General features: G+C 49.6%; 1 protein-coding gene across 11 annotated transcripts in view; it reads right to left on the bottom strand.

Annotated features, from left to right (window-relative positions):
• The window catches only part of NUMA1 (nuclear mitotic apparatus protein 1), an 832,005-nt gene that overhangs the window by 40,527 nt on the left and 778,720 nt on the right, over positions 1-12,758 (bottom strand). For all 11 annotated transcript variants that reach the window (XM_078658631.1, XM_078658637.1, XM_078658630.1 and 8 more), the window contains one exon: positions 8,288-8,389. In XM_078658631.1, coding sequence (XP_078514757.1) covers positions 8,288-8,389 — 102 coding nt within the window. The remainder of the gene's footprint in view (positions 1-8,287; positions 8,390-12,758) is intronic.

Genomic DNA, 12,758 nt, shown 5'->3' with positions numbered 1-12,758 from the left:
AAAACGCTCGTGGCCTACCGTGAACCGCAGGTAACGCTGGTGGGTCGGCAGGATGCAGATGTGGAAATATGGGTCCTGCAAGTCCAAAGCTACCATCCAGTCTCCAAGGTCGGGGGCAGACAAGACCTGAGCTAGCGTCAACATCTTGAACTTCTTCCGGAGGAAGCGGTTGACGTTCCTGAGGTCCAAAATAGGACACAGGCCCTTGTCCTTCTTGGGAACCAGAAAGCAGTGGGAATAACAACCACAACCTACTTCTGGCCCAGGAACGCACTCGATGGCCCCCTTGCCAAGAGGGCCGTGACTTCCTGCTGCAGAAGCGCAAGATGGTCCCCCGACATGCGGTGTTACTGAGGTGGCAAGGCTGGAGGGGTAGTCTCGAAGGGGAGGGAGTAGCCCCTTCGGAGTATTTGCATCACCCACCTGTCCAAAGCGATGTTGCGCCATCGGGGGAGATGATGCCATATTCTTCCGCCTACTAGCGATTGATGGGCCTGAAAGTTCGGACTAGGAGGGCTTTGAAGTGGATGCTGCGGGGGTCGAGGTGGACTGACGCGCCCGCTGGCCCCCAGAACCGCCTCGGTGGTTCCCACGTCCGCGGCTGCGCTGAGCTTGTTGCTGCGCAGGCCTGTGGCTCTGATATTAACATGTTGGGGCACCTCTTCCGTGACAACGAAAGGAGCAAAAAGCAGAAGGCTGAGGAGGCCCAGTGGCCGACAGGCCCAAGGATTTGGCCGTAGCCCATGAGACCTTAAAGCGCTCCAACGCACTATCCGCTTTGTTACCAAAAAGGTGAATGCCATCAAAGGGCATGTCCATCAAAGTGTTCTGGACATCCCCTGAGAAGCCAGTTCTCAGTAAGGCATGGCGCCGAAGCGCCACCATCGGGGAAATCGCCCTGCCTAGTGAGTCGGCGGTATCAAACCAACAACGGATGGTGAACTTCGCTGCGTCTCTCCCAGCTGCAATAGCCTGGGCGAGTACTGTCTGGGCCTTCTCCGGACAGTTGGGCAGCACCTGCGGAACAGTGTCTCACACAGAGTGGGAGTAAGGGCCCAAGAGGCATGCAGTGTTCACCGACCGTAGTCCTAAGCTGTGAGATGAAAACAGCTTCTTGCCAAGCTGCTCCAGCTTCTTGGATTCCCTATCCGGAGGTGTGGAAGGGAATCCGCTCTGGGAAGCAGAGGCTTGGACAACTTGGCTCTCAAGAGTGGAGTGTTGGGAGAGAAAGAGTGGGTTGCTCGGAACTGGGCGATGGCGTCGGGCCACGTTCCTGTCAACAGGAGCCCCTGTGTTGAGCCAGGACCAAGTGCCCAAAAGAACGTCAGACAGTGCATTATTAAAAGGCAGCAAGGGCTCCGAAGATGTTGCCACCGGCTGAAGCACTTCAGTCAGGTGGTTAGTCCTGACGGCCACTGTAGGGAGTTCGAGGTGAAGGGCCTCGGCCGCCCTACTCAACACCACCGTAGCCACGGAAGGAGGAGACAGCATGCCAAGGTCAGGCGAGGTGTCTAGACCACTGGCCCTCCCCAAATCCTCTGCCTAGTTCGGGTCATAACCACACTTGTATGAGAGGGTCCTCAGACCCCTCCCATCCCTCCTAAGTCTGTGAAACAGGCTGAAAATAAGGAGGACGGACGTAGGGTTAGAAGGCCCCATCGGCGTCGGGCGACGCCTTCCGGCGCCGTGTCCGGCTCAGGGCTGAAACCAGGGACGGCGTCGGCGGTAGTACCGGACTACATTGGAGGTGGTGCCTGAGGAGGGGTCGACACCGGTGGAGGTGTTATCAGGTCAACCGGTGTCGCCCAGGATCCGAATCCCGGATCCAGGGCGGTCCTGCGGCACCAAAGCAGACGGAGGCCCCAGAGCCACCGGGTGGGAAGGGCAGGACCCCAGTCAGGCCCACAGGGCCCAAAGGTGCACCGGCGGGACCAGACAGCCCAAAGAGTCAGGCTATGGCAGCAAGAAAATCTTGCATCTGAGCAGGCGTCGCAGACGGACTCTGGAAGGGCGGGCAGGCCAGCGGCGACGTTGCAGGCTCCGCAGGGGTGGCACCACCCGCACCCTCAGCCATGACGGGAAGTTTAAGAGTGACAATGCTTCTTCGACTTCTTTGAATGCTTCGACTTACCTGACCCAGAGTGAGAAGACTTAGATCCAGATGAACAATGGTGATTGCTCCTCGATCGGTCCCTCGACCTGCCCCGGGACCTTGAGCACCCTCAGCCATGACGGGAAGTTTAAGAGTGACAATGCTTCTTCGACTTCTTTGAATGCTTCGACTTACCTGACCCAGAGTGAGAAGACTTCGATCCAGATGAACGATGGTGATTGCTCCACGATCGGTCCCTCGACCTGCCCCGGGACCTTGAGCGGCGCGCAGCCGACTGCCAGACTTCAAACAACTTTCGGGACCGCTCCCGCAAAGTCCTCGGCACCATGGCCCGGCAGTCGGGGCACGACTTGCAGTCGTGGTCGCGCCCCAGGCAGTAGAGACAAACGGGGCGTGGGTCCGTCACCGACATCATGCAGTGACAATCCCCGCAGTTCTTGAAGCCGGGCATACCTACGACACCAGGAGTCTATCGACTAAAGGAATTAGGTAAAAAAGACTGGGGTTACGTGCTCTTCCCGTATCTGCGAATGTGGAGATTAAGCAAGCTATTGCCCAGAGTTGCAGAGTGTGAACCCGTGATTCGAGTAGGCACCGAAGCGAGAATTATCAAGTCCGTGGACATTTGGGCTCAAGACCCTGCCTGACCTCTGCTTCAGGGTCTGCCTCATCTAACCAGTGAGCCACACTTCTCCACTTCTCCATTGTGTCCAGAATGGCTGCAACAAAAGGCAGAGTCTGTGAAGGAGTCTGGTGTGACTTTTTTGGGGTTCACTATAAACATCAAAAGTGATGAGGATCACTGTAGCCTGCAAGTGGTTTACAACTGCTTAGTGTGAGTCGACCTTAATCAGCCAGTAATCGAGGTAGGGGAAGATGTGCTGCAGCCCTAGCCATTACTTTTGTGTACACCAATTGTCATTCGGGTATGATTGGGCAAATTCATCACCAGAATCATAAGTATCATTGTGCGAGCCTGCCCCAAATAAAGTATGAAGGGTTTGAGCATTTCATTGAGGCAGGGGCAAGGAATTGGAATAAGACAGGCTGCAAGGATGGAGCCAAAGGAGATCAGGGTGCTGCCTCGGGTAAAGTGGTGCAAACAATCAAAAAGCACATTAGGTTACGCTCAGTCGTAAACGCTCAAGATCTGGAGAGGGTCAGGATGCCAGCATCGCAGCAAAGCCAGTTAGGACCATGCAGCAGGTCCATCTGGCACATACGGCAGACCTCCCAGTGGATTCCCAGGTGAAAGCCCTTTTGGTTCATTCAGGCCTGGAGGCACATCAGAGAGAGCTGGTAATTTGCCAAAGAGCTGCAGCAATTCTTAGATTTGCTGTGGCGTTGCGGACGGCCTTTAGAAATTCTAGTTTCCTCAGGATGTGCATCGGTACCGGCTCCAAATGGGAATAGCTTCTGGAGCAAGTCTGGGAGGCATTTTGACATCCTTGCACTTCCTCTGTAATTTGAGAGTGGGGGAAGAGTCAGAGTACTACAAAGGGTTATGTTTTATTCTTGAACTTAACTGTAAACTTTGACTGCGATGATGATTGGCCCTTGGATCGACTTTGGAAGTGGGAACGGGATCTTCCCTTCAACCGGTCAGTGTGGAGTCTTTCAGTGCTTGGCGATGTGGAGCTTCGTCGCAGTCCCGTATAAACTTGGTATTCATCAAGTTGCAGTCACTCAAAGTCTTGGAGTCGTGTTCTGACCCCAGGCACTAACAGGTAAATCTAGCACCAGATTTGCACCTGGTGGTGTATAAAGAAAGCAATTTAGGTCCGAGTGCAGTAGTGGCGGTTTGGTGCATCACTTATGGAGCAGACCCATGTTGGCGGTGAGCTGCACAATACTACCAACTGGCATTCGTACGTATAAAAAGTTCAAAAGATTCAGTCTGAAGCCTGGGGAATATACACAAAGTGAGGAAATTGCAGTGGGTAGCATCTATCAGAAGCATGTAACAATACCTATAGACTCCTCACATCACAGATTCCTGCAGTTCATGTTGAGCAAGCATGTCTGAGGTGATGGCTCTCCTACTTGGCCTGTCAACAGCATGCTGATGCGGTTTCAAATTCTTTTTTTATTGGGAGTTTTTCTTTTCATTGTGAATCAGTATACAGTTATAAATAAAATATGACTACAGGTGTACACAGGCAGTCAGACAATATAAGTTCATTGTGGAGCATCTATCCAAACATATGTCAAATAGTATAAGGAAGAAACAACAAATTGTACATGGATATTACTCCTCCAGCGGTCTGGTGTGAGTTTTGGTGTGTTGATTGGTGCCAGGTGCCAGTACATGTGGGTTTCCACAAGGGTGTCGGTTGATATTCACTCCTCCACTCTATCCCTGTACATCTCCTTGATTGCTAACCATGTTTGTGTTCCCAATATATAGGAGTAAACTCTGTGGTGTTAGGGGATGAACATAGAACAGTGAACTGAGGGGGGAGGTGCGGGGAAAGGGGGAGGAGTCCGAGGAGCCTACCAAGCATATTGCGGTAGATATCTATTTGGTGGTTAGGTCCAGTGCATTCATGAAATGGCTGCGGTAGCAGAGTTGGGGAAAGATGGATGTCCTTGGGAGACTATCTCCTACCACGGGTCGGGGTACTAGTCTGGTGGGGCTCTAGTATAGGATCGGCCTTCCTTCTGATATGGCTACTGCGTGTTGGAATTTGCTTGCTCCATCAGGGACATGGGTGGGGTCTGGGATTGTGTAGCCCTGGGTGAGCCTTCTTGTGTTGTCTCTTGTGTGAACAGGAGTTGTGCCCACTCCAAAGCGATAGGATGTTTTCAAATTCCCTTCACCCCCTCATCAATGCATTTTCCTCCGCTGCCCCCCATTTTTTTCACAAGGCCTATCCAGGCTGCCTCAGGGGGTCCTGCTGGTACCCTCCAATGCATGGCTATGCCCAGTTTCACCAGGAGTATGGCTAGGGACGCGAACCTGCACTGCACTTTTTCCATCTTACGTCTGCAGAAGACCCTCAGAGCGCATGCCACCCATGTGGTAATGTTCATGAGGTGGATAGTCTCCTCCAGAACCGGATGTATCCTACCGCAATATGGTTGGATCACGGGACAGTACCAAAACATGTTTGAAGTTCGCCTCAGGGGTTTGACATCTGGGGCATGCGAAATGTGTGTCTGGGAATAATAGGTGTGGTGAGGCGTTAAATATGCACAATGTAAAACATTGAATTGGATGTTTTTGAAACGTGCGTTCCTTGAAACTTTCTTGGGGTACTCTAGAGCCTTTTCCCGTTCTCAGTCACTAAGCACTCTTCCTATCTCGTCTTCCCATTTTTGCCGTAGGGCCTGTAAAGGGGTCGTGGTCAGTTCCCTTATCGCCTTATAATGACAAGTGACTAAGTGTCTGCCTCTGCCCATACGTAGAATTGTGTGTAGTACCGGGTGTGTCGGCGGTTCCCCGTCGGTGAGATCCCAACATCGTCGGGCACTGTCTACTAGTCTGTGCACCAGAAATAGCCACGGAGGAAGATCACAGCTATCCCTCATTTGAGCATATGTTCGTAGCTGCCCATCCTCAAACAACGCCTCAATCTCCCTCACCTCGTGTTCTGTCCATATCCGGAGGGCTCCGGATGAGTAATAGGTCTCCCTCTGTGGGAATCCCACTAGTGGGAGCAACGGGGAATAGAGGGTTATACCTCTTGACATATGGTGTATACGCATCATGCATTTGCGGGCTGTCGACACCTGCAGGGGGTGTGTGCGTGTAGGCTTTGTACCTGGCATTAGTAGTCTCCGGATGGCCGGCAGAGGTATCCGACCATCGTTAGTGATAGTTTCCTCTATGTGGCGTTCTGCTGTCCAATGGGACAGCCACTGAAGCTGCGCTGCCGGGAAATATGCTTCAAAAGAGGTGGCTCTCAGACCCCCCTGTGTTATGGGAACAGCATGCTGATGCTCTACAAAAGTACTCAGACCGACGTTCGAAGACCCAAAGGCATAGGACTCATTGACTACTTGGACAATAGTCTTTAGATGGACCAATACCTAGACCACTGCACACCATTAAGGACACTGGCCAACCTTTTACAGAATTTGGGAATGAGACATGCAGAAACATCTGACCTAAATCTCAGTAAAATGACTTTTCAGGGATTTCTTACAGACTTGGTGGGGCTAGTGTTTAAGCTACCACTGAGGAAGGGGTAAAAATTCAGAGAGCCGAGGAAATCACTAGTAAACGAGCAAATCTCCTTGTAACAGCTTTAGCACATAAAGGGTCTTCTCTTTTGCCATTCTAGTCATTTCTTTTGGAGTGATTCACTACAGAGCCTTCCAAAAACTGAAAACATTTTACCTTCCACAGAGATTAGATGGGAAATCCATTGGTCATACAACCATTGGTGGCTGTATAATTGGGAATCTTGGAACAGGAGAGTGATCATCAGGTCAACCGTGGATCTGGTTACAGTCATACACCAACAGACTGGACTGCGGGCCTTGTGCAAAGAATCTTCATTTACTGGATGTACATCCTAGTGATGCACTATGTAAATCATATAAGAGGTAACCGGTCAGAGGTACTAGCAGACCTGGCTGAGGACTTCTAGCATTTCCACCTGGAGAATCCAGTCTCACTGAAGGCAAAATACCTCAAGATCCTAGAACTGGGTGGTGGATTGGCGCTCCAGACACCTTCAAGATGCCAGTACATGGAGGTTAAACCAGACATTTTCAGACACTTGTGGACTGCTGGCGACCATGTTTGATGGATTTAGGGCTTGACTGCAGTGCCAACATCCAAGATGCTGGAGTTTTAGATTGCATTGGTTCGAGAAGGTTGGTGGGAGGGACAGTAGGCACACTTTCATGCAGGAATTGTGGACTGAATCCAAATAAGCCTTGTCTCAGTTTGACAAGATAATGAGGGTGACGGGAAAGTGCAAAGACACCTGGCAGCTTTGGTCATGATCACAGAGATATGGTGCTCACAAGCCTGGTTTACAGTTCTGAGGGCGTTGGTTTGGTATTCTCCAAAGTGTGTTTCCCATATTCAAAATCTTCTGGTTAGTACTCCACTTTCTAGTCATTGTTTGCTGATGAAAGGGATGCTAAACCTCTTGCCTGGATAATGACATGGAACGCTTTGCAATCCTAGGATTATTGACTGTGGAGCTCATTCAGACATGATGGGCTGCATACTTTGGTAAAAGGGATTGATAGGCCTGGAAAAGATGGAAAAGTTGGTATGTGGGATGGGTCTTGATACAGTAGGGTCTGATCTGGTTCATATGTTGAATTTCCTCCCCGAGCTAGCAGCCTCTGGTATGGCTTAACTGACAGACCAATGAAAGCTTTTAGGTCCATGATTTCAGCAGGCCACATACTCAGTGGATGGTATTTCAGTGGGAGAACACTCAATGGTTTGGTAACCGTTAATATGGTGTACACTTTTCTTCCATTCTGGGACCTAGAGCAAAGCACATGAGACTGGAAAGGAACAGTTGGCAAAGCTGCTTTGGTTGGACTGGTACGTTTACAGTTACCAAGCTAACAAAGTCTAACACCCATACCTGGTGTTCCCAGATCTTCCGAAGGTATGAGTGGTTAAATGCATTAAAGTTTACAAAAAGATAACTGATCTGGAGTACATCACTTACTAATTTCTATCATGTTTTTCTAAATTTTGATCTTTTACATTGTAGGTATTATCCAGATTGCTAGCAGCCTCTAAAAACGCCACGCACGTGCAACATCATTCTCTCTAAATTAAAGTACAGTATACATCTACATGTTTAGGGATACAAGACAGGAGAGTTTTACTTGGGTTGCCACTCTTGCATGCTTTTTGTGTCTGATCTGGTGATTTTCATGGACCAGTGGGACTGTAACCCTATTGGAGATTGAAGAGTACAGCTATCTTGGTGGCAAACTGTGCAACCAGTGCAGGCTTTCTAGGCATTCCTTGCTGCAATTTCATTAACTAAATACTGGACAAACCTGTTGAACTGGGTTTATTGTGTAATTTGCCTCAAGAGGAAAAGAATCCTTTTATCAGACTGCTGTTTAGATATACACCATGAATAAAATTAAAAACGCCAAAAAGACAGTAGCATATCAAAATTACACGTTTTCATTAATTGAGAATGTTAACAAAAGAGGGTGTAAAGGTATACATGGTTTATGTACCTGCGGGTTCCCACTTTTCTTAGTCTCCAAAACGCCACCTTTACGCCTGCCTACATCTTTTGGGGTCATTGGTCTTGGAAAACAGTTGGCAGACTTCTTAGACTAGAGAAGATATTTTTAAATCATTTAGTTTGCACTCCACTTTATTTTAGGCTTAGCAGGTTTATCACATGCACTAAAAACAAATCAAAATCATCTACAAACACACATGAATAGAATACATTTTAGTCATTTAAGGTATTCCCAAAGGTACGTTGCCTTTGTTGGATAGTATGTAACAGCTGAGTGGGTACTTGCATGTACTATCCACATGCCTGTAGACAATTCAGTCCAAAGTGTTGACTTAATGTTGAATATCTGTACAGAAAAGCCCATGTCTTTCAGAACAATGAAATATATATTTGATCCATTCTCAAGGCTTCCGGGTGCTCTTGGGCGGTGCACGCGAAGCGCGGCGGGACCCAGCCGCCTTTGAAATTGATTCCGTTTTCCCCATCGGGAAGTTTTTCTTCATGCACTCTCAGGTTTACCAAAGTAATCACACACTTTGTGATAATTCTTTCCGTTTATTTCATTATCTTTACAGCATGTGAGCAACACCTTACGCGTTTCGGTCTCTACGGAGACCTTGCTCACAGGAAAACCAAATCACCATGTTTTTTTCTGAAATTTAAATAAAGTGCACCACTATTCCAATTACATCACTTCCTGTTCTCTGCACAGGGTTTTTTGGGGCATGTAGTTTTTGCTTAAGAAATCATTCTCTCTCATAACTTTTTTCAATTACACTATCAAGTAACACACAGGGAGTATATTTCATTTGCAATCCTTCCCTCCAGTGGGTCTATTTTCAACAATCATTTAAATTGCATATTTCGAATCATAGTTTCTGATCGCATTATAATCATTATCACTGACAATCTCTCCGATTGTCAAACTCCCTGAATTTTTCACACATTTCTGAACCTTCATTAATGCCCTCCGGTGGGCTAACACAAACGTAATTAATTAATTCATCTTAGATAGTGTTGCAACCTCGCATAGAAGGAGGCTAGCGAGGAGGGGGGTGAGCGCTGGGGAAAGGAGGATGCTGGTAGAGAGGACACTGGGGGGGGGGGGTGCAGTGGCTCGTGACAGAGCATGGGGAAGGAGAGGAGGCATTTCAAAACAGCAAAAATGAGTGAGAGGGCGGGGGTAGCGTTATTAAAAAAACGAGACACGGCCTGCCGGCCGTGAAAGTGAAAGTACAGCCGGCCGGCCGTGAATAATTAGGGAAGGAGAAATCCTTTGAAGAGCTGCCGGCGGCACCAAGCTGGGGAACAGATGGCTGGCGATTTGATGCTGTGCACGCGCATTTTAACTCATTGCGCTTGCGCATTGACATAAAAGCGCACGTGCACTGCATCAAATCGCCACTTTGGTTAAACTCTGGATAAGCCCCTATATCTCTCGACAGCTCGAATGCGCAAGCGCATCGGCAGGCGAGACCTAAAAATCGACATGACACCAAAGAAATCTTACATTTATTAATTTAGACTATTTTTTATATCTTTCTAGACACAATGAAAAAGATCCATCGAATGGTTCCAAGATATAGATTTTACAAGAATTAATAAATCAAGACTATTCAGTTAACCATGAACAAGCATTGGCAATCTCAACAAATTTAGCAGTTAGAAACCTTTCCTGTAAAAGGTTGAGCTAGGTATAATGTGGTTACTTGCAGTCACTTTAGGCGTTCAACTTTAGTCAGGAGGCAGTGAGGGGGACCTGCCTGGTCCTCAAGAACAGTTACCTCAACAGGTGAAGACATACTCAGTCATTTCCGGGAAATTTTATCCAATGCAGGCATTTCCAATGAAAGTGGTCCTGATGCAAGGGATGAAGGATGCTGTGGATGCAATGAAGTCAACAAGGGTCTTCGTCGACTACTCATAGGTCCATGAAGGAATTGAGGTTGTCTTGGTAACAGTCAACGTTATCTCAGTGCTGGCAGAAGTCTAGTCGCTCGTGGATTACTGGTCACCCAGTATCGCGGTCTCAAGCCAATCCTTCTTGGATTGATAACTCATCCTCTGGCGGTCCCCGCTGCCCTCTGATGACACTCCCTGGCTCAGTGTACTCTGGTGCAACTGTGTGTCAGGTCCTGGCCCCTGGTGTTGCACGGTGGCAGCTGGTGATAGGTTTAAGACTTTGGGCTACCAAACTTGCCCAGTAGGCTTCTCAGCTGTTGTGTCCCTGTGCTGTGAACCACCTGGTCAGAGTAACTGCTCTCCCCTCGTGCAGCTCCGCCATTAAGGCACTGCCCTCAGTGTCTTCTGGTGTCCCAGGTAGCTATTCTAGGCCATCCTCCACCCACAGGCTCCTCCCTGCGCCTCATTCCTGGTGGTCTAGTGGGAGAGCCTGCTCTTCTGCTAGTGTGCTCGGTCTGTGTCGTCCACTTTCTGCCTTTGCATCTCACCAATTTTTGTCTCGGTCTCTACTATTTTTTGCCTGTATTCTCTTCTGTCTTTTCCCTTTGTTTTTCCAGTTTTGAGTTTACCTTTTCCCCGCTCCCCCTCGTGTTCCTGCTCCGGCCGCAGAGCAGCTGCCATTAAGTAGGGGTTGGGGGAGTGGGAGCAGCTGGGACGCAAGCCTGTCTGCACAACCGTGATCAGTGCCAGGGACCTTGGTCCCCCAAACCCCTCCGCTACGACCCCAGCACTCTCCACGCACTCAACCCTGGATGCAACAGCTGCCAGCTCTTGTTGTCGAGCAACTCCCAAGGCCCGTTCTCTGGCCGACACTGTAGCCTCACCCTAATCCACCTCCGGACCTAGACAGCCACCCCCAACCCACAGGACGCCAAAGCACACAGGCCTCGGAGCTGCATCCTCAACGTGCGATCCCTGCACAGACACGCACTAGAAGTTTTGGGACGTCCTCAACACTCACTCACCCGAAGTCGCTCACAGAGACCTAGACCAATGCCAGCTCGGCACCAGACATCGCAACCGCCATCCTTGATGAATACAAGATCCTGAGGAAAGACCGCCCAGAGGTCCTGGAGGAGTCCTCGCCATCTTCTATAATAGCTCCCTCTGAATGACTACCACCAGCTCGTATAATGCGCCCCCCCCCCATGGAACACATTCATTTCCAGCCCAACCCCAGACCGACGCTCTGCAGATCACTCGCCGACCGCTGGACCCCGCTCCCTGTTCAACGCCATCGCAGACTACATCGATCCCCATACCCTGGCCTCCACAGACTACATACTGCTCGGAGACCTGAACTACCACTTAGACCACCTCAGCAACCCCAACACCACCGCCTTCCTAGAGAACCTCACCAACATTGGACTGAAGCAACTCGTCTGGACCCCCACTCACACTGCCGGACATACTCTCTACCCCATCCTCGCCGGAGGAAACATTTGCTTCAGTCACACCACGTAACAGCTCTGGACGGACCACCACTGCGTCCATTTCTCCTTTTTGAAACCCACTGCACTTAAGCGCATGCCATGCCTCCCATGCAGAAACTGGAACAAAATCACGAACACTTCACCTCCGGCCTCAGCTGCACTTCTCCCTCTAACATGACAGACACCAACACAACCTTCATCAATGGATTGACAAATGTACTAACACTCTTGCTCCCCTCCAGAGGTACGCCAGACGACAACGTGAAGGTCACCTGGTTCACCATTGACTTCCAAGAATCCAAGCGCTCTTGCCGAAGACTAGAGAAAACATGGAGAAACAGCAAAACCCAGGCAGCACTCTCCGACTACAAGGCCGCAACTACAACACACCAACAACTCAACAAATCAACTAAGAAAAACTTTATCCAAGACAGAATCCTCTCCAACGCCCACAATTGCAAGAAACTCTTCACCATCATACTAGAATTCACCAGACCATACAGCAAAACTACCGACGTCCCTCCCTCTGCAACAAACTCCGCTCCTTCCACCACAAGATCAAGACGCCAAACGACAACTTCGAAGACCAAGACAATGGCACCGCCCCAACACCCCCCACCAGCCATGCCATGCAGTTGCCCCTCCTCATCGGGAGCCCTCTCACCACAGAAGACACCGCAAAGACTATGAAAAGCATCCACTCTAGAGCCCCCACTGCATATCTTCCACAGGGCCGCCATCGCGCTCTAACTACGACAAACTATCAACTGCTACCTGGAAACAGTCACATTCCCCAACTACTGGAAATGCACCCCCTCAAGAAACCCTCCACAGACCAGACAGACCTCAAGAACTTCATGCCCATCTCTCTTCTCCCCTTCGCCGCCAAAGTGATTGAGAAAGTGGTCAACACCCAGCTAGCGTAGTTCATAGAAATCAACATCAACTCCTCTCAATCCCGATTCTGCAGCAACCACAGCTCAGAGACAGCTCCATAGCCCCCACTGACATACGCACTCTCCTCGACCAAAGCCACGCTGCGGCCCTCATCCTGCTAGACCTCTC

The sequence above is a fragment of the Lissotriton helveticus genome, chromosome 8 (genome assembly GCF_964261635.1).
Source record: "Lissotriton helveticus chromosome 8, aLisHel1.1, whole genome shotgun sequence".
NCBI classification, from domain to species: domain Eukaryota; kingdom Metazoa; phylum Chordata; class Amphibia; order Caudata; family Salamandridae; genus Lissotriton; species Lissotriton helveticus.
The sequence above is the reverse complement of the archived record's forward strand: the minus strand, read 5'-3'. Positions and strand labels throughout refer to the sequence as shown.